The sequence below is a fragment of the Platichthys flesus genome, chromosome 16 (assembly GCF_949316205.1).
Source record: "Platichthys flesus chromosome 16, fPlaFle2.1, whole genome shotgun sequence".
Classification (NCBI taxonomy): Eukaryota; Metazoa; Chordata; class Actinopteri; order Pleuronectiformes; family Pleuronectidae; genus Platichthys; species Platichthys flesus.
This window is the reverse complement of record NC_084960.1, coordinates 1,441,749-1,462,389: the sequence shown is the minus strand read 5'-3', so window position 1 is coordinate 1,462,389 and position 20,641 is coordinate 1,441,749. Positions and strand designations below refer to the sequence as shown.

Sequence of the window (20,641 nt, the reverse complement as noted above, 5' to 3'; positions counted from 1 at the left end):
CTCTGTCTTTCTGTCTGTCTGTCTGTCTGTCTGTCTGGCTCTGTCTGGCTCTGTCTCTCTCTGTATCTTTCTCTCTCTTTCTCTCTCTATCTCTCTCTCTCTCTCTCTTTCTCTATCTGTCTGTCTGTCTGTCTGTCTGTCTGTCTGTCTGTGTCTCTCTCTGTATCTCTCTCTCTATCTGTCTCTCTGTCTGTCTCTCTATCTCTCTCTCTCTGCAGGTGTCTCTCTCCATCACACCACCGTGCACGTGCGTTCACCGTACAAACGTGACGGTGATGGTCGCGTGAGGTCTCCGGTGGCTGCAAGAGCCAATACCGGCGCGGCAGCGTGGAGGACGTGGACCCGTTCGTGAATCGCGCGTTCCGCAGTCGTTTTGCGGTGTTTACTAACGGCGACGCGGTGCATTGTGGGTAGCGTAGTCCCTCGCCGGGGGTCCTCACACGGACAGCCGCGCGCTCTCTACTGCAGTACCCAAAGTGCACCGCGGCAGAGCCAGAGCGAAGGGGAGATTTGAGGAATTCGTCCGCAGCGGTGGAGCTGCGCTGTCGCACAAAAAATAATGGTGAGTCCGAAACTGAGCTGAAACCTGTGGGGTCGGTGGACGAGGATCCCCGGGGAGGATCCGCCGCTGCGGGGCGGGGGGCCGCGAGGAGCTGCGACCGCCAACACAACAGCTAACGAGCGGCTAACTTCAGCTAGCATAGCCGCTACTTTAGCTTGCTAGTTACCGCAGTTCTGACCGGTTGTTGACACGACTGACAGGAAGCGCTGTCGTTAGCATGTTAGCGTTGACAGCGGCTAACGTGTCAAGGCTTCCGCGTTAGCATGTTTGAACGCTAAGCCATCGAGCTGTCAGTGTGAAACTTTGTGTGTTTCTCTGTGTGTTGTGTGTGTGTGTGTGTGTGTGTGTGTTGTGTGTTTCCGTGTGTGTGTGTGTTGTGTGTGTGTGTGTCCCGCCCCCCTCTTCTGGCTCCTCTTTACGGGAATATCCCCTGTGAGCACAGACAGGGACGTAGACCGACACAACACTGACAGGACGAGTCACAGACCTCCTGTCAGTTTACACAACTGTATGTGTGTCCGTGCTGTTGCCTGTGACCAGGTTAGTGAGGTCATCATCATCTCATCCGACAGCGTGTCAGCAATCGCCACTCTTAAAGGGATAGTTCCACCCCAAAATGAAAACACTCTCAATAACTAATCACCACTGTGCCAATGGAGTCTCGGGGGTGAACAGCGTTGCAGCCAAGTACAGTGACCAATTCTTCAAACGCTAAAAAACAACAGAAAGAAAAACGAAATACTCCTGTGGTGTCAGCTGAGCGGTCGTTAGCCCCGACAGTCCAATTAGACTCGAAGTGGCTTCATTCACACCAGGTTCTTAGCCTTGATGTCCTCTGATATCCTCCTCAGCACCGCGTTCACCGGCACACAAGCCCTCGCCAAAGGGCGTGCACGGTAGCCTCTCTAGTTCCGGCAGCGGCCATTTGGAAGAACTGGAATGTCGGGGCTGCTGGACACTTGGATGACACCACAGAAGCAGTTGTATTGGGTGCAACGCTGTTTACCCCTGAAACCCCAGAAGTGTTCTACTGGACTCAAACACTTCACCCACCTCTTCATCGTAGTGGCGAGTAGATGATGAGTGCATTTTCATTTTTCTGTGAACAATCCCTTTAAGTCAATAGAATCCTCAGGCGGACAAAATGTTATCTAAGAAATGTTTCATCTGCTCCTCCGATTACATCAGAGACGGTTGACTATCTCCTTCTTCTGGCTTCCTGCTCACGTGGGAGTAGGAAGCAACGAGGAGGCAGATTTATTTGCTGAGCAGTCATTAACACGATCGGTAATCGACATACAAGAAGCATTAAGCGAAGCGGAGATAAAAACTATCATTAACCAAAACATGGCGAGAGTACTGGGATTGAAATGACACAGGAAGACATTCGTACAGATTAAAAACAACATGAAGGCCCTGGTGAGAGGGGCAGAGGAGCGAGAGTCATCACCCCATCACAGGGACGCTGCTCGGAGCAGATTAGTGATCCTGGATAGTTTCACAGCCTGTTACAATATGAGCTGACAGTCCGCATACCTTTGTGTTTACATCAGTGTTTAATCTGTGGTGGAAAAGTCCAAATAATCTCCTTATTTTTTCACCGCTATTCCTTGACCCATGTGGGATGACATCACAAGGTCAAGGAAAGAAGTGAAGAAGAGGCAGTAAGGAGTTAGGAAAGACCCGTAGTGAGCTCTGGATAAGCTCCTTCCATCTGCAGCTGTTGGTCACTTGAATCACGTTGATGAGAGCGGGCTGCTCTCCTCACACTCACAGCTGTTGAGTGTTTCTCTCTGGCTGTTCCAGCTGTGTTCTTGTCTCTGGAGGATTAACTTGGCTGAAAGCATCGGTGTGTTGTGCCGTTGTCATGATACCAAAGATTTAGACTTTGATAAAAACCAGATACCACGAAAATCCTTCAAGAAGACTTTTCTCCTTTGCAGCAAGTTCTGGGGAGACATGATGTTTGATTGTGTTGTTGAACCTGCAGCCAGTGAAGTGGGTCAAACCTTCATTCAATAAGAGTCACTCAACTGTGAAATCTCCACAAGGCACTTATTTCTCACTGCATTGATTCTTATCATCGAGGCTTTGAGCTGCATTGTCCCTGCTGACGTTTGCCAATAATTCTTTGGCCATGTGTGTGGGTGTGTGTTTTTCTCTGTTAATACATAAACCCGACATACGGAGAACATAATGTGTTCAACCTGTTTTCTTTCAGGCTCCAGCTGTGTTGCTCAGAGGAGAATCTAAATAGTTGTAGTTGACTTTTGTCGTCACTAATGCCTTCATTCCTCTTTGCTCTTACCAGGCATAGCTGTTCAACTGGCTGCTAGTGATTCCTCGTGAACGTGTGCATGCTCTGGGTTGGAAGACGTCTCACTACAATCAATACTCCAGAGAAGAAGAAGAAGCAGCAGTAGCAGCTGCCTTCACAGCAGCCAGCCCCGGCAGCCCTTCTACCCCCCCGCAGACTGCAGCAGCGTGGTGAGAGACAATCTTGTTGACAGGAGAGAGACTTTCAATAAAACCATACTAAACGTTTGACGTGTGTCATATTTCTTGTGCAATTTCTAATATTGTCAAAAACTGTTTTTAGTTTAACTCCATGATCTTTCTCTTGCCGGTCCCTCGTTCCGTCGCAGCAGGATGGAGGCGTCGTTTGGCCCGACCTTCTCAGCCGTGGCTGCTGGAGCGAAAGGTGACACGCCATCGTCCTCTCTCTTCTCAAAGCTCTTTGGTCCTCGGGATTTCATTTTTTCTGTGTTTGCCTAAGAGACATAATTCTGTAATTCACGCTGGTGAACTTGCCTTCCTGTTTTCAGCACAGCACAGAAGAACGCCCTCCTCCTCCAGCACTCTCACCTACTCCCCTCGCGATGATGACGATGGAATGGTACATACATTTAGGATTTTATGTTTTTCCACTCCGTCCTAATACCTTTGCAAACTCAAGCTGATACATTTAGATGAGCTGGGGGTGTAAGCACTTATTCCTTTTGTGTATTTATTGTTGAACCTCTTCTTCTTTCTACTGCCTCCTCCCGTCCCCTCAGCCTCTCATCGGAACTCCTCGGCGGTCTGATTCAGCCATCTCAATCCGGTCTCTCCATTCCGAGTCCAACATGTCCCTGCGCTCCACATTCTCTCTTCACGAAGAGGAGGACGACACGGTATCTCACCCGGTGCAAACATTTTGTAGACAGTACAACATAAAGTCTGAGACTTTTGTATATGACAGTCATCATAAACATATGCCCACTATCACATTAATGAATGTATGAAGACACACACACACACACACACAACAAACTGATTATAGTAACACATTTGTGTGTCTGTGCAGGAGTCCCAGGTGTTTGCTGAACAGCCGTCAGTGAAACTGTGCTGTCAGCTCTGCTGCAGTGTCTTTAAAGACCCAGTCATCACAACGTGTGGGGTAAGTTAAGTAAATCAAGTTATTCTTATTAATAAGGACAACAAAATATTATTTAAAAAAGACACTCCGCCTGTTTTCCCTCCTTCCTCAGCACACCTTCTGCAGACGATGTGCCTTGACTTCAGGTGAGAGACATGTGACATGAATAACTTTAATACGTAGAAGTGTTGTGTATTGAAAACTCACCCTCGTGTTGGTTCCCCTCACAGACAAGTGCCCAGTGGACGCAGCTAAGCTCACAGTGGTGGTAAACAACATTGCAGTGGCCGAGCAGATAGGAGAACTCTTCATCCACTGTAAATACGGCTGCAGGGCCACAGCAAGCGGAGCAGGGGGGGCCACGGCCTCCAATCCCACAGTGGCCGGGAAGCCTGGCCCGTATGAAGTGGACCCACTGGGATGCCCCTTCACCATTAAACTGACCACACGGAAGTAAGAACTGAGGATGATGGATCCCTGCTGCTTTCCTATGAATGCAGAATGGCTGAAGAAACTATTTGCAATGCTTTTACTGACCCTTATTCCCTCCATCCTAACTCTCTGTGTCTCTACAGAGAACATGAGGCCAGTTGTGACTACAGGCCAGTCCGCTGTCCCAACAACCCCTCCTGCCCCCCGCTGCTCACCATGAACCTGGAGGCTCACCTCAAAGAATGTGAGCACATCAAATGTCCACACTCCAAATATGGGTAAGTCACCACTTGGTAGAAATTGTTTTTTGTTTCCCCTCTTCTACTTTTCACTAATTTGACTCTCCTCGTCTGGGACAGCTGTACGTTCATCGGTAACCAGGACACGTATGAAACACATCTGGAGGTGTGTAAATTTGAGGGGCTGAAAGAGTTCCTGCAGCAAACTGACGACAGGTGAGGAGACCTGAAGCTATTGGTTGTGATAAACACTTTACACTGTATTTGTATCTGAAGAACTGAGAATCTCTGATCTGTATTCGATCTCCCACCTTTGACCCTGTTAGGTTCCACGAGATGCAGCTGACTCTGTCCCAGAAGGACCAGGACATTGCTTTCCTGCGCTCCATGCTGGGCAAACTATCGGAGAAGTTAGATCAGCTGGAGAAGAACATGGAGCTCAAGTTTGGTAAGATTCAATCTTTGTTTTACCTTCTTAAACAAGTTGCAGTTACTTGTGTATATAAATGTTTTCTTAATTATGTGGGTTCTCGTTTCTTTAATATCAAATTTATATTTCACCCAATCAATTCATACTCACTCTAGAAGAGATGTCTTGAATGATAGGGACAGGTTGTTATGTCGTGTTGATGGTCTGTTCATGGTCAGACTTTAAAGCAACACTATAAACTATAACGTTCACTGAGCAACAGCGCCCCCTGCAGCCACACGTGGTGATTCATTCTGTTGTAGTGATTTAGTGGTTTTCAAGTAGAGACCGGCTGGACCTCTTCTTTCAGGAATGACAGAGGAAATATTCTCTCTATTCACAATCACTCAAACATCAACTCATCTTGACAGAGCACTACACATTTTGCTTTATGAATACAAATATTGAATCATTTTTCTTTCCCTGTGTGTTTTTCAGATGTGTTGGATGAGAACCAGAGTAAGCTGAGCGAGGACCTGATGGAGTTTCGTAGAGATGCCTCCATGCTCAACGTAAGGGGGATAAATGTGTGTATATGCGACAGTAAAATCTGAATCAGGAAACCAAATGTGTACAGATGTGTGTGAAGGAAATACTTCAGATTGTTCTTCTGTGTCTTTGCAGGATGAGTTGTCTCACATCAACGCCCGGCTCAACATGGGAATCCTGGGCTGTAAGTATCTGCTCGTCGGTCCTGATCTCTCTTCACCTCAGTGGAGGAAGACGTTTGGTTGATTCTGGCCAAGAACCTGAAGAAACTTGATTTCAACATCGTAGTTGTGCTGATTTGACTCTGACTGTCTCCCCTGGCTGTTCCTCACCCACCCCACTCTCCCTCCTCTGTACTTCACATCCTCGACCATCCTGTAGTTTCCAATGAATCAATCTTTCCCATCTCTGTGCCCCTGTGTAGCATATGACCCCCAGCAGATCTTCAAGTGCAAGGGGACGTTTGTGGGCCACCAGGGTCCCGTGTGGTGCCTTTGTGTTTACTCCACTGGGGACTTGCTCTTTTCTGGATCCTCAGATAAGACCATCAAGGTAACACAAACGCACACAATGTCATGGTTTGACTGGCAGTTACAATAAAAACTAATATTTCTTGATTATTTCATGAACACCCAGTGTACGTGAGTGGTCACATGATATGTGTTTTCAGGCGTCTTAGTATGTACAGAGATTAAAACTGAAGGTTTTAATTTAAAGAATCATTTCCAAACACTAAATGTGTGTGTGTGTGTGTGTGTGTGTGTGTGTGTGTGTGTGTGTGTGTGTGTGTGTGTGTGTGTGTGTGTGTGTGTGTGTGTGTGTGTGTGTGTGTGTGTGTGTGTGTGTGTGTGTGTGTGTGTGTGTGTGTGTGTGTGTGTGTGTGTGTCTTTGTTTGTTCTATGAAGCAGTGCTATTTTCAGTCCCAACTCATTGTCACCCGCCCACATCCTGAATGATTCTGATTACTCCTGCCCACAACCCTGTATTAGAAATACTAATTTATTTATATTGTACATACGCAAGTGTTAGTAGAACACAAAATGACTGAATGTCCTCGTCCCCTCAGGTGTGGGACACATGCACCACCTACAAGTGTCAGAAAACCCTTGAGGGCCACGATGGCATTGTGTTGGCTCTGTGTATCCAGGGGTAAATAAAATACACACATGCACAACAACACACTCAAACTTTGATTGTATAATTCACATCGACTGAGAATAGCGACGCCCCCTCTTCAAAGCATGACTCTGCTGTTTTCTGTCTCGATAGAAACCGTCTGTACAGTGGCTCTGCGGACTGCACCATCATCGTGAGTAACGTCCACTTCTCCTTCTTCTTTGAGATGTTGAGAATGGTTTTGTCTTGTGTGGTTTCTGGTCTCACGGCTGCGTGTCTCTCGTAGGTGTGGGACATCCAGACCCTGCAGAAAGTCAACACTATCCGGGCCCATGACAACCCAGTGTGTACACTTGTCTCCTCCCACAACATGTTGTTCAGCGGCTCCCTCAAGGCCATTAAGGTACAGATCACATGATGCAGCACCGAGTGTGTGTTGTGTTGTTTCTTCGTTTTCAAAGCTTTTTGGATGAACACCGGCTTATTCTGCACCAACGATCATAAAAACATTAAAAACTATGGCAAGAGAACTGGCCACATCTTCAACCCTGACCCCTGATCAGCAGTGACCTCCAGGAAAATGAATATTGAGTTAGAAGATAAGTGTAATTGTGTCTCCAGCCGGAGGAGGGACGGCTGGAGCCTCTTCTTTGTGACCATGGGTACACACGAGTGAGTGAGGACGATTATGATGCTGTGTGTTGTCAGTTCTCTCTCACACGGGGCCCCCCCCTTCTACCATCTGCTCAGTGACATTATGAACTGTTGTGTTTCCGCTCCAGCTCAGCTCTGTGCAGTGTGTGTGCGCATCTTTGTGTCTTTCCATGATTGTGCAATTGTTGAAAAGTATAGCTTCCTATTTTATCTTACATTGTGATTTCATGATTGTGGTGAGTTACTGCAACACACTTTATGAGTCAAGTGTTGAAAAGGTTTCAAGAAGAACTTTAACTTGAAAACAAACATTTACTTAAAGTCAAAGATGAACTGATAAGAGTTTGTGAGTCAAAGTCACAAACTTGTGATGAACGTTATTGCTGTCTACAGGTGTGGGACATCGTGGGCACAGAGCTGAAACTGAAGAAGGAACTAACTGGTCTGAATCACTGGGTCAGAGCACTGGTGGCCTCCCAGAACCACTTGTACAGCGGCTCATACCAAACCATCAAGGTGAGTGGACCTTTCATGCTGTTAGTAATACAGAGTTTAGATCACAGTGGAAGCTCGGACATTTCTTTATTTGGTTTTGGGGAAGTTTGCGTTGCAGCAACTGGAACCAGTCGTGTGTTACATTTCCAAACCAATTGTTATTCGTCATATTCTGTGTGCGTGTGCGTGTGTGTGTGAGCAGTTGAAACTCATTGCATCTATTATGGCCAGTAATTTGTTTCTCTTCATAAAAATGTCATTTTGTCTCTGTCTGAGTTTCACCATCTTCGTACCGTCTCGTTGTAGAGAGACTCTTTGTGTCCGTCTGTGTGTGTGTCTTTGTGTCTGTGTCGGTGTGTGTGTCCGTCTGGAGCTGGGTACTAATGAGCACCTCAGGGACGCTCTAGCGAGATGGAGAGCGGGTCGGGCTGTGGGAACGAGGGACGTCTGTGGACGACTCTGAGATGAAAGCGAAGATGAATTCTTCTGAGCTCTTTTTGTTATGAGGCCTATAAGCGACTCAGTCGGTCTCCAGTCAGCCGTTAGTGGAGAGGAGGCGTTTAGAAAATGATTTGCCACAGAAATGACTGTGACAACTGCTGCCAATATTCAGTGAAAAATGTCCCTTAGAATATTTCAGCAATTATGTAACTTCAACACAGAGCTCGTCCACAGCTCCTGGAGGACGGTTCAGTCCTTGGATACAGAAGAAATTAACTTCTCTAATTTGGTATTTTCAATTATTAACAAGTTTGATTAGTGTTTGAATGCTTCTCATAGATTGTTGGTTCTGTAAATTAGTTAATTTTGCATTTGTTGAACCGTCTAAATAAAGAGAGACAGGAAGGACGGGTCGGGTTTGGTCGGGTTGATGACGTCTCGTTGCTACCTTGTGATTGGCCAGTTGAAACTTCTGGAAACTGTTGCTCAGGCAATGGACACTGAAACGTGGTTTTCACCGTCCTCCTCTTTCCGTCTCTCTCTCAGATCTGGGACATCCGCTCTCTGGAGTGTGTCCACGTCCTCCAGACCAGCGGGGGCAGTGTCTACTCCATCGCCGTCACCAACCACCACATCGTCTGTGGAACCTACGAAAACCTCATCCACGTAAGAGACATGGAGGACACACACACACACACCTGCCCTCTCCTCGTTTGAACTTGATGATGATGATGATGAAGGTGCGTCTCTCTCCTCTCCAGGTCTGGGACATTGAGTCTAAAGAGCAGGTGCGGACCCTCACAGGTCACGTGGGAACTGTTTATGCTCTCGCTGTCATCGCCACCCCCGACCAGACCAAAGTGTTCAGCGCCTCCTATGATCGTTCCCTCAGGGTGAGGACAGACACACACAATATCCACACAAGTCAATTGTGCTGTTAATATTCCATTTGTATTCATGTTTACAGAGCAAAGTTTTATTCATCCAGATATGTGTGCTGGAATGCAAAGGAAAGAAGTTTGTACGATTGTGTATACTAAGCTGTTGTTTCCGTGTTGTGTAGGTGTGGAGCATGGATAACATGATCTGCACCCAGACTCTGCTCAGGCACCAGGGCAGTGTAACGGCTCTGGCTGTCTCCAGGGGGCGCCTCTTCTCCGGAGCCGTCGACAGCACCGTCAAGGTGCGACAGATTGTTGTGTGTCTGTTTCCTGTTGTCGTCTCCACGTTCACTGTCCCGTTCTTCACACCCACCCGTCAAATAAACATCCATTTAACATTTTGTTGTTTTAAAACAGAAACAGACCCTCTTAGTGTTATAATATTTCACAATAAAAGCACGTAGAAACACATTAATATCCCTTAAAAGTGTGTGATTGTAAGTTTGAATGCTTTTACTTTGTGATGAGTTGTGTTGATGAGTTTCCATTCTGCTGGATCTGTAAACTGGACTCTCCTCTGTGTGTCCCTCTCAGGTGTGGACCTGCTAGATGAACATCTGGCTCCACAGCTGAGCTCAGACTTCACATCCCATCAAAGTTTCCGTGAGGTTTCCTCGTCCACGCCCGTTTCTTTGATTGTGATTTAACAGCCGCAGACCAACAGTACCCCCCCCCCCCCCACCACCACCAAGCTGCATTGGAACTATTTTACTAAGTGTTGCTTTTAAAACGTCAAACAGTCCCACGCGTCGACCCCCGACCTTCAGGATCGCAGCTCACGCTCTCTGTGACCCTGGTGCATTATGGGGCAAAACAAGAGGAGCTGCCTTAACGGTTGCAACGCACTGCGCCAAATCTGAATGAGCGCTGTAATCAGAGCAGGAAGCAGAGAGGATTGTGGGTAGCAGTCGGTCCTGTCTGCTTCCTGCAGATACACCTGCCATTTAAGAACTGTACTGACGATGCCTAATGTAAACTATCCACACGCGTGTAACGGCTGGTTTCACAAACACAGAGCGTCGCCGCCCAATCACAGACGAGTTCACAGACGAGTTCACAGACGAGTTCACAGACGAGTTCACTGACGAGTTCACAGACGCCATCCGAGCTGTGACCAGGTTATTTGATGCAAATGAAGTAGCAGCAGTTTTATGCTGAAATTAAAGTGAACAGTGACTTAATGTGTCGGGGGTGATCGACCCCGACCCAGACAATCTGAAGGACCCTAGACGGGGGGGGATGGGGGGCTCAAAGGTGCCTGCTTCAAAGTCCTGTATTAGACAACACGTATACAGGTCAGCCAGTGATTGTAGGACTGAATCTCGGTCGCCAGCTGCTCTCACTTTAATATTAATATTAAACGTAAAAGACAAAATCCTTTTGTTCCCGTTTCTTTCTGCTTGTCATTATTTTTAATTAAAGTTTTTATTCATCGCCGGAGGGAAACAGACGAGTCAGCAGTAACCCCCGCTGTCACTCACCTGACTCTGACCTCTCAGCCTGTGGCGCTGTGTGATGATGTCACAGGGATTTGAGACCCGGTCGTGATTTGTGCCGCCTGGTTCAACTGATGCAAACTTCACATCTGTTCACACCTCTGCTTTGACTTTGTGTGAAATCTCATTGTGCGAAACGTAAACAGAGCAGAACTCAAAAAGTACAGATGTGTAAGTTTGTATCTGACAGATGTGAAGTGATTTGTCCTCTGTTGGTTCAGAGCAGAGCAGCTGGAGCTTTAATAACAAGCATCGAGTCCTTTCCAGAGAAACACTGTTTGTCTCTTCACTTCACTTTTCTCTTCCATATCAATATTTCCGTCGCCCAGTTCAGTTTTGTGAAACCAGCCTTTACCAAAACTCCTTTGAATAATAAGCGAAGACTTTAGAGAGAATGACAGATCTATAGATTTACTGAGTTTTATATTAGTGCCATGATAGAGCTGTATCCAGAGCAGCTCTGTATCCAGAGCCACGCGACACTTGTACAGTTGTGTAAAGGTAACGTGCCGAGTCTGGACATGTGCCCGTCACCAGAATGAGTCACCAGAGAGACCGGCGGTGAGGAGGAGGAGTTAGTGTGCATGTATGTGTCTGTTGTTGTGTACATGGGTGTGTGTGTGTTTCAATGAGTGCCATACGTGTGGATGAGAAGCTAAGAGAGACTGTAACGATTCATATTTCTCTCCCGGATCTCCCGGATCTCCCCGGACGCGTTCGGACTGTAGCGCTCGACGAGGTGAAGGCCGCCGGTGATTACAGATGTTCAGGAGTATTATGTTTTCATTTCAACACACATCTGGACGCCACTTCCTGTAGCCTGGGAGATGGGGGGCGGGGGGGAGGGAAGAGAGAGAGTTCACTCACTGGTCAGTGTCAGTGATTTCTTGTAAACTTGTAACCATGTTAAGCCTGAGTTGGTCATTGATCAATAAAACTGTTGTACACTTTGATCAGTGTTGATCTGATTTATTTCACCGGTTCAACTTCAGCTGCTTCTTATGCTGAATGGTGTTTCAGAGGTCGGAGGTCAAAGGTCGCAATGAAAACAAAGTTATAGAGATGAGAACTGCACTGGTGGTCGGAGGTATACAAAAGTAGAGTTTACTTTTTAAGAAGCAGACAAAAGAGTTTTATCCAGTTGTCTCTTTGTTGTTGATTCATCCTGTTTTCTATTTTAAAATATGAAATATTGAAGTGTGACATGAACGATTAATATTCATATTGACTGTAGAGATGATGTCAGGCTGCAGGGCCTCAAGTCGCTGGTCACTGACACGTAGCTGTGAGAACTGTCGTGATTCCATCAGATGTCACAACGCAACAACAGTTTGTATATAACATTTATTTATTCAGAGCAGACGGCCATAAGATGCATTCACTGCATGCACACCACAGTCCACACACACACAGACACACACAGGCTTCACACAGTCAGCAGCAGAGCAACACGTAACACACTCGGCTTCTGGAACACTCACACACCGTCCATTTAAATAAAACACATGAACCACTTTTTGCTCCACAACGTGTTTGACCATCTGTGTCTTTTCACCATCTGTCGGTTTCACCTGACATGACCCCCCACCAACGCACACACCACACACACACAGACACACACAGACACACTTCTAAATAACGCCTGCAGCAGGAGAGGCGTCCTCGTTGAGAACAGGAAGCAGGAGAAGAGACGACTTGTTGATTTAATTGAGTCATGGTGACTCATGCACCAAAAACAAGATAAACTTAAACTTTGTGGATTATTTGGCAAATCTGTGAATATTTTGAGGCCAGAATTTTTTAAAACACCAATGAAATTTGACCTTTAAAGTCAGAATTGTCCTGATTTGCGTCAGTTAAATTTCAAACATCATAAGAGGAATTAGATGTTTAGTATTAAAGGATGTTTTAATCAATTTAATTTCAATTATTAGACATAAATCGATATCTGGGGAAATATGATCACTTGTTCACTGCTAACTTAAACTGGTATTATATAAAACCAGGATGAAAAGTCATATTTGTAGAGTGAAGGAAGTGAAGACTCGTCGTCCATCTTCATTTACAGTCTGTGGTGTTTACCGAGTGAGACATGAGAGAAGCAGCCGACTGGTCCAGGTCCAATCCACTGGAGGAGACTCTGTACAGGTCTGTGTCTGGTCACTGGTCTTAGTGGGGGACAATGTGTCGCTGTAGATTATTGGGTTTGTTTAAATAACTGATTTGAAAGTGTCCTGTTCTGCACAGATGACAGCTGAGAGATTATAACGTGATATTTCAGGAAAGTCTTTAAATCGAGCTGAAGCGTTCACGCAGACCTGAGGATGAGTTGAGCTTTTCCGGGAAAGGTCAGAGGTCAAGGTTACTGCGACCTCTCAGGAACGTCTGCAGGGATTCTCATTACATCGGGAACAAGCTAGCTATGTGAAGGTGTTTTATATCTAAGAGGTCAAAGGTCAGCTTCACTGTGTTCATTATTCAACTCAATAACTCCGAAACAAAGATGGAGACCACATTTCCCACGATGTGACCGGTCGTTGGTTCGACTCCGGGGCGCTGACTCTCGTTTCATGACTTTTAAAGAATGAAGTAACACAGAGAAGGACCCCACATGTTGTACATACCCATCTACTGTATTTTAGTCAGACCAAAATCACAAAGCAAGGCACATGTTTCAAAGAAAAACAGAATGTTGCATTTGAAAAACAACTCCAAAATTATACAACAAGAATCGCTTGCATTTTACACTTTGCCACATCCGGCTGGACACACGTACACACGTAGGCAGAGGGAACAAAACATAACAAAAAATATTAATGACAATAAAAAAAGCTTCCTGGAAATATCCCGACTTCCTGCGGCGACTTGTCGGCGTGGAACCACTGACGCATGGAGAAGCGAACGGATTCAACACTCAGATTAGATTGTTTACTTTGAAAAATAGTCTTCAGGAGGACACACACATCATAAATACACCGTTTTTTTGCAAATATCCATATATATATAATCTCTATTTGATCATAATTTAAATACCACAGCTATTCTCTGAAGTCGTAATCGTTAATATACGGAGTGTTGCCGCTGTGGGACTGTGAAGCTGAGATCTCGTTAACGGGCGGGGGGGCGGGGGGGGCGAACACACATCCCGCCGCTCGCTCCATCTTAACACCGGGTTCTTTTTTACACTGGAGTAACCATGGTGATGCCTGAAGAGGATGGTGGGTGGGGGGGGGGGGGATGTAGATTGTCATGGCAGCAGGGGCTGGGCGGTGGAGAGAGAGTGGGGGGAGGGGGGGGGTGTCAGCTGATGTGTCAGGAAGGGTTTCGGCCAGTGTGTATTTTTTTTCTTTCTTTTACATCCTGGAGAAATGAAATGAAATCAGGAATCGAACACTTGTTTCTGTGAAAGTTATGATTTGATGCAGAGTCTGAAAGAAGAGATGCACTGATGTGAGCCTGATACAGATGTTAACACTGATGCAGATGTTAACAGCTGGTTCGAGGACGGAGTACATCCTGGAACAGAATCAGTGGAAAATTCTGTATTTTTGCTTCTGTTTAATCACGCAAAAGTTAGTCATGGAGTTCCACAAGGTTCTGCTCTGGGGCGGGTTCTTTTTATTTATGCTTCCTTTCATAAAATATCATTTGAAAGCATCACGTACATTTCCAGATGTTACTAATCTATGAAGCCTGAAGAATCTGACGGATTCAGATTTTTCTAACGAGGGCCACGATGTTTTCGTTCTAATTCTTCACATGATAATTTAATATTTTGTGGAAAAGACACAAACTGACATTTTTTTTTAAAGACACATTGAATTGTATCAGTGCATCCCTGCTTAAAGGATATTTGGAAATCATTTGGATTTTTAACTCACATGTTAGAATCACTAATTCTGGAATGATAAGGCTTTTAAAAAATAATGTGAATGTGGGATGTTGGAACCTGAAGTTTGTTGCTTTGCCCTTGTTGTGTGTTTTTTTTCCAGTGAGTCTGGGCTCGTCGGCCTCGTCTCGGCCTCTGGTGCTTGTGTTTGTTTTGTGCGGGGGGGGGGAGTTCGGACCGACTGAGCCTGATCTGACCTTTGACCCCGAGCCTCAGCCTCGTTTTACTAAAAACTCTTTCAACTGCATCCTGAAACCATTTCCAGAGGTTTATCTACAACACGTAACATCTGCTTTCCAGGACATCCTGCTGTTTCCTCTCGTCTCTCGTTAGAGTTTATATTGTGCAGGCTCCTGTGTGTGCAACTGTGTGTGTCTGTGTGTGTGTGCGAGCTGGCTGCATGGGTCATTGTGCTTCTTCTGTGTGTGAGTGAGTGTGTTGAAGGTGACGATGACGATGGACGCAGCCAGGACAGGAAACTGGATTCTGAAATCATGAAATTCTGACGACCCACAAACTCAACACATTTTAAACAATCCCCATCACACACACACACACACATGCATGCACACGCGCGCACACACTCACACACACACAAACACGCACACTTTGGGAGCTGAATAGTCTCATTTTGGTCACAGATAAAAAAAAAATCCACCAATTCATTTACATCGTCACAACACCAGAGGTCACCATTTCACACAGAACCAAGACATCAAATCAAAGAGCTAGAGATTCATATTTATCGGTATATTATATATTAGTGTGCTAATGCAGGACTTTTTCAGTAGATATAAACTCTCCATGCTTAGAATGTACACATACCACACTATGATTCATTACACAGTTGGTTTTTCAATCACTATTAGTTTAGTTTGTTTGTTCGAGTCCACGCGGAGGAGTTCATAAACGCAGTCTCCGCCATTTTCTTCTTCTTTGTCTCTCCATTTTTTTTATTTTCTCTCCCCCATTAGTCGTTTTTTGGTCTTTTTTTTAACCTGCTCTCTTTAAGTGTCTCTCTCTCTCTCTCTCTCGCTGCCACGTACCGTCCAGGCCGGTTGCACCGAGACGAGAGGAAGAGGAGGATGAACGAGGTTATTCCAGAGCAGCGAGGGATGGACGACTGCAGGGGAGAGTGGATGAACAGAAGGAGAGAGAGAAAGAGAGAGAGAAAGAGAGAGAGAGAGAGAGAGAGAGAGAGAGAGAAAGAGAGAGAGAGAGAGAGAGAGAGAGAGAGAGGCTTTTCGTCGGTGCTGCAGCGTTGCGGTGGAGACTTGCTGACCGGTGTCTGTGGTTACTCCAACATGGCGTCCAGCTGGTCGGCCAGGTCATCGAACATGCTGCCGATGTCGTCCAGGATACTGACTGTGGTCTTCTGCTCAGCCACAGAGCTACACACACACACACACACACACACACACACACACACAACCTTAAGATCTGGGTTTGTCATCTCACACTGCTCACTGTTTGTTGCTGTTCATATCTAGTTAACACCAATAGCAGATTTACCATCGTTGAGGCTGATCGTCCATATTTCTATTCAATAAGTAGTTTTCGAATAATCCTGCTAAAATAATTAATCACTTGTTTCAAACACACGTTGCTTCTCATTTGTAGCAAACTGACGTCGCTGTGAATACTAAATAAAAGAAAATACAAAATAAGAACAACAAATCTTGAAGCCTAAACAAAGGATATGATGCTAAAGCTACATGTCTTCACCCTGTGAGGATGCAGGACTATTTGTGTAGTGTGTTGTGTGTATATGTGTGTGTGTGTGTGTGTGTTACTTACTCTTCTTGCCGCAGTATCTTATCCTCCACCGCCCGCAGAGCCGCGGCCAGCGACGCACTGGTCTCCTCCAGCTTCTGATGCACCAGAGAATCCACACAGAAGTCCGGTGATGTCGCAGCCGCCGGCGCCGTCACCCCACCGCCGACCATCCCACTGTCCACAGACACCCCCCCGATGGAGGACCGAGGGGGCTTGACGGGCGGCGGGGTGGGGCTGGGAGTAGCCGGAGTCTGGGGCGTCTGGGGCGTCAGGGGGGTCAGTGGCGTGGTGGGGGTCTGCGGCGTGTGGGGGCTCTGGCATAACGGGCTTGTGGGTTTGGCGTTCGGGGGACTGGGGGTGTTGGAGGGGAGGAAGGACGGGGGCGAGCTGGTCTGCCGGGTCACCACAGAGTGCTGCTTGAATGGGGCTGGGATTGGGGTCGGGGAGGGGGGGCTGGTCATGGAGTGGATGAGCTTGGACGGTTTGGGCGCCGTGGGCGGGGGCACTGGTTTCGGCGAGACCGGTGGAGGAATCTTCTTCCCTTCCACTAAAGAGAGAGAGAGAGAGAAAGAGACAAAGAGTTACCAGAGCTTCCCCCTGACGATCCCCCCCCCCCGGTGTTCTCACCCACACCTGACGCAGACACACAATAACACTCTGTACGTACCTGGGCTTCCTGGTGTGCCAGGGCCTGGCAGCGGAACCCTCTTGTTGGTAGGCTGGGGGGGCGTCTGTGGTCCTCTCTTCATCTGACCCACTACAGGCTTAGGGGAAACCGGCGGCTTGGGTTTCCTCTGCAGAACGACTTCATTGACCAATGGAGCTGCTTGGTCCACACTGTCCCTGCGAGGAGCAGCCGTCACCGGCGGCTGGGGTTGAGGTTGGGGCTGATTTTGCGGTTGAGGTTGAGGTTGATGGTTGGGTTGAGGCTGCGGTTGATGATGGGGTTGATGATGGGGTTGATGATGCGGTTGAGGTTGATGGTTGGGTTGGGGTTGAGGATGGGGTTGGGGTTGCTCCGTCACTCCAGCATCCTGGCCACCGGGAACCGGGCGGCGCTTCATGGTGGCAGTGCCGTTCTGGTAAGGCACCGGCTGCGAGGTGTTCGGCGACCCAGCTTCCACCGGCTCTCCGTTAGCGGCAGCCAGCTCTGCGTAGCCTTCGGGCTCCTTGTCGCGGCTCTTCGGTCTCCGCTTGACGGTGGACGACTCCTGGAGGGTGAAGTCCGAGCCGTTGGGGTGGGGGGGCTTGGAGCCGCGCGGCCGGCGCTTGAAAGTCGCCGTGGCCTCAACGCCGGCGACGTCCTCCTGGGCGTAGCCACCGTCTCCCTGGGGACCCCCCTCGCCGTCGCCCTGCAGACAAACACAAAATACACACTAACGGAAAATTCATATATTCGTGGCAAGGGGTGATTGTTGCACAAATACACAAAAACATTGATAAATGGAAAACATCGATAAAACTAACACAACGTTACAGGAAGCACATTAGATCACGCTATTTAGCACGTTAGCACATTCAATCAATAGATAGACAGATAGATAGATAGATAGAAGGATAGATAGATAGAACGATAGAAAAGATAGAAGGATAGAAGGATAGAAGGATAGACGATAGAACGATAGATAGATAGATAGATAGAAGGATAGAACGATAGAAGGATAGAAGGATAGATAGATAGATAGATAGATAGATAGATAGAACAATAGATAGATAGATAGATAGATAGAAGGATAGAAGGATAGAATGATAGAACGATAGAACGATAGAACGATAGAAGTATAGATAGATAGATAGATAGATAGATAGAACGATAGAAAAGATAGAAGGATAGAAGGATAGAAGGATAGACGATAGAACGATAGATAGATAGATAGATAGATAGATAGATAGATAGATAGAAGGATAGAACGATAGAAGGATAGAAGGATAGATAGATAGATAGATAGATAGATAGATAGATAGATAGAACAATAGATAGATAGATAGAAGGATAGATAGATAGATAGAACGATAGACAGATAGATAGATAGAAGGATAGAAGGATAGAAGGATAGAACGATAGACCGATAGATAGAACGATAGATATATAGATAGAAGGATAGATAGATAGATAGATAGATAGATAGATAGATAGAAGGATAGATAGATAGATAGATAGATAGATAGATAGATAGATAGATAGATAGATAGATAGATAGATAGATAGATAGATAGATAGATAGAAGGATAGATAGATAGAAGGATAGATAGATAGATTTGACAAACATATATATATAGATAGCTACCTGTCCTTCTCCTTCTCCTCGTCCCTGGCGCCGGATGGTGAGACTTCCCTCCTCTGCAAATGGAAGATTCTCTGACGAGCTGCCGCTGCCTCCAGAGCTCGGATGGGGGGAGGACGGGGGGTGTGGTGAGGACGAGTTCACAGCGGGAGCGGTGGTTTCAGGTTCCGGTTGTACGTCGGGACATGGCAGAGCGGAGGGAGTCGGCTGGTGGCGCCTGGCAGCCGCCACCAGCTCGGTGACGGGGCCACTGATGGTTCGCCGTCGATTCACCACTTCACCGTCCAGACCGATGGTCTCACGTGAGGTCTTTCCCACCTGATGAACACACAACCACACATGAATACACAACATAGATAAACATGTTGACTTGACATTACATGGTCACCAACAATGAGACAACAAAGTGTTCTTAAATACCTGCAGGAAATTCTTCTGAATCGCCATCCCTTTGGCTCCTCCCCCTATAGAAGACATTTCCAACATGGCCGCGATGCTCCTCACACTGCCCATGCTGTTGGTCTCCACAACACCGGCGTCCACAGACACCCCGAGGTCGCTGGCTCGCCGCTGTTGGAGGTAAGGCACGTCCAGCATCCCCCCTGTCGTGGTGAGTGTGGCCGGCTGTGCGTTGGTGTCTGACAGGTTGGAGTTGGAGCTGGAGATGGCTGAGCTGGAGCGTTTGGGGGGGGGAGGGGGCGGGCCTTTCTTCTTCTGACGCAGAGCCAGGGTCTGCGAGTGGTTGCGGTTGCCGTTCTTGTCCTGGTTGCGGACGGAGTGGCTGCGGCTGACGCGGGGGGTCACCGTAGCATATTTAACTCCTTCCGCTCTGATGACCTTTGAGCTCTGACTTACAATCACCTCCGCTTCTCCTTCGCCTCCTCCTCGTGCCGCCCGGTCGTCACACTCGCCGTCTGACACGGCGTACCGGTTGAGACTGTGAGCACGTTTCTTCTGGAGCTCCGAGGGTTCTGCTCCTTCTCCCTCAGCCAGCTCCGCCTCTGGCGGGAGGCAGAGGAGAGGGACCTGTGGTTGTTGGTTCTCCCTGACCTCCATCCCCTGCATCTGCGGCTGAGGCTGAGGTTGAGGTTGAGGTTGAGGTTGTGCCTGGTGCGGCGGCTGGACTGCAGGTTGCTGCTGCTGCTGAGGCTGAGGACCTGGAGCACCACGGTGGGTCGGAGATTGAGGGGGGTGAGAGCGCGGCGAATGAGGTCTCTCTCCATGGATGTACTGAGGTTTGCTTTTGGACTGCGAGGAAGCTGTGCTCTGGACGGAGGAAGTGGAGGAGGACGATGAGGTTCTAGACTTGGTAGGCGTGTGAGGCGGCGTGTAGGGAGGGGCCGGCTGGGAGTGGGAGTGACGGTGTTTGCCTTGAGAGGAGACGCTGCCCCTGTGGGAGGAGGTGCTTCCCTGGCTACTCTGCTGCCTCATAGTCCGTGCCTCCTTCTTAGGTGGGCCAGTACCTCCTCCCCCACCTCCTGCCGTCACCTCATCATGGTCCTTACTGACGCTGCGTGTCCGTTGAGCTTTGACCTCCTGACCTGGCTGCGTCATCGCACTCTGCAGCTCGCTGCTCAACTCGCTGTCCTGGAAGGTGCTCATCTTTGGGGACATGAGCTCTAAAGAGACGGAGAGGGAAGTTTGATGATCTCATCGATACAGAAGTTTAGATCTCATTTAAAAGTTGCTCAAATTTAAACTATCGTCTGCTGCTTACCCTCTGGAGGCGGGCTCTCGATGGACATGACTTCCTGCTGCTGTGTGATTGGTGGGGGCTTCTTTCGGAGGGAGCCCCGTCCTTCTGATCCACGCTGCATCTCCGCCAGTCGCTTCACCGCCAGCATCAGCTTCTTCTGGTGACCTTCATCATCAACAGATCGGAGTTACGGTCTTTTTAATTCAGAAAAGTGGAATATAAACAATTCTTGATGTCTGAACT

General features: G+C 47.5%; 2 protein-coding genes across 10 annotated transcripts in view; one reads left to right on the top strand and one right to left on the bottom strand.

Moving 5' to 3' along the window:
* Positions 1-462: 462 nt before the first annotated feature.
* On the top strand, positions 463-11,705 carry traf7 (TNF receptor-associated factor 7). 3 transcript variants are annotated; one of them, XM_062408058.1, is made up of 22 exons: positions 463-562; positions 2,874-3,049; positions 3,211-3,263; positions 3,388-3,458; positions 3,619-3,735; positions 3,909-4,001; positions 4,093-4,126; positions 4,211-4,433; positions 4,556-4,690; positions 4,772-4,867; positions 4,978-5,099; positions 5,559-5,647; positions 5,745-5,793; positions 6,034-6,161; positions 6,676-6,758; positions 6,879-6,918; positions 7,012-7,128; positions 7,773-7,895; positions 8,862-8,981; positions 9,077-9,208; positions 9,379-9,498; positions 9,791-11,705. In XM_062408058.1, exons 3-22 carry the CDS (start codon positions 3,212-3,214, stop codon positions 9,803-9,805), a joined length of 1,959 nt encoding a protein of 652 aa, XP_062264042.1. In that variant the 5' UTR covers positions 463-562; positions 2,874-3,049; position 3,211; the 3' UTR covers positions 9,806-11,705. The 3 variants fall into 3 exon arrangements, with proteins under 3 accessions (XP_062264042.1, XP_062264043.1, XP_062264040.1); XM_062408059.1 differs by having other exon boundaries at positions 3,208-3,263; positions 5,559-5,632; XM_062408056.1 differs by having other exon boundaries at positions 3,208-3,263.
* A 1,659-nt stretch (positions 11,706-13,364) lies between these two features.
* caskin1 (CASK interacting protein 1) overlaps positions 13,365-20,641 on the bottom strand; it is a 58,562-nt gene continuing 51,285 nt past the window's right edge. For 6 of the 7 annotated variants that reach the window (XM_062407526.1, XM_062407531.1, XM_062407527.1 and 3 more), the window contains 6 exons: positions 20,420-20,563; positions 19,123-20,321; positions 18,706-19,020; positions 17,085-17,793; positions 16,439-16,964; positions 13,365-16,032 (listed from right to left, as the gene is read on the bottom strand). In XM_062407526.1, coding sequence (XP_062263510.1) covers positions 15,936-16,032; positions 16,439-16,964; positions 17,085-17,793; positions 18,706-19,020; positions 19,123-20,321; positions 20,420-20,563 — 2,990 coding nt within the window. In that variant the 3' untranslated portion in view covers positions 13,365-15,935. The remainder of the gene's footprint in view (positions 16,033-16,438; positions 16,965-17,084; positions 17,794-18,705; positions 19,021-19,122; positions 20,322-20,419; positions 20,564-20,641) is intronic. The other variant, XM_062407529.1, reaches the window with a different exon arrangement.

Bases quoted from the DNA above. Each gene is read 5' to 3' on its own strand.
- traf7 (XM_062408058.1), top strand. From the start codon at position 3,212: ATGGAGGCGTCGTTTGGCCCGACCTTCTCAGCCGTGGCTGCTGGAGCG. The intron at 4,127-4,210 runs GTGAGAGACATG...TTCCCCTCACAG, and splicing joins ACGATGTGCCTTGACTTCAG to ACAAGTGCCCAGTGGACGCA. The intron at 6,919-7,011 runs GTGAGTAACGTC...TGTCTCTCGTAG, and splicing joins CTGCGGACTGCACCATCATC to GTGTGGGACATCCAGACCCT.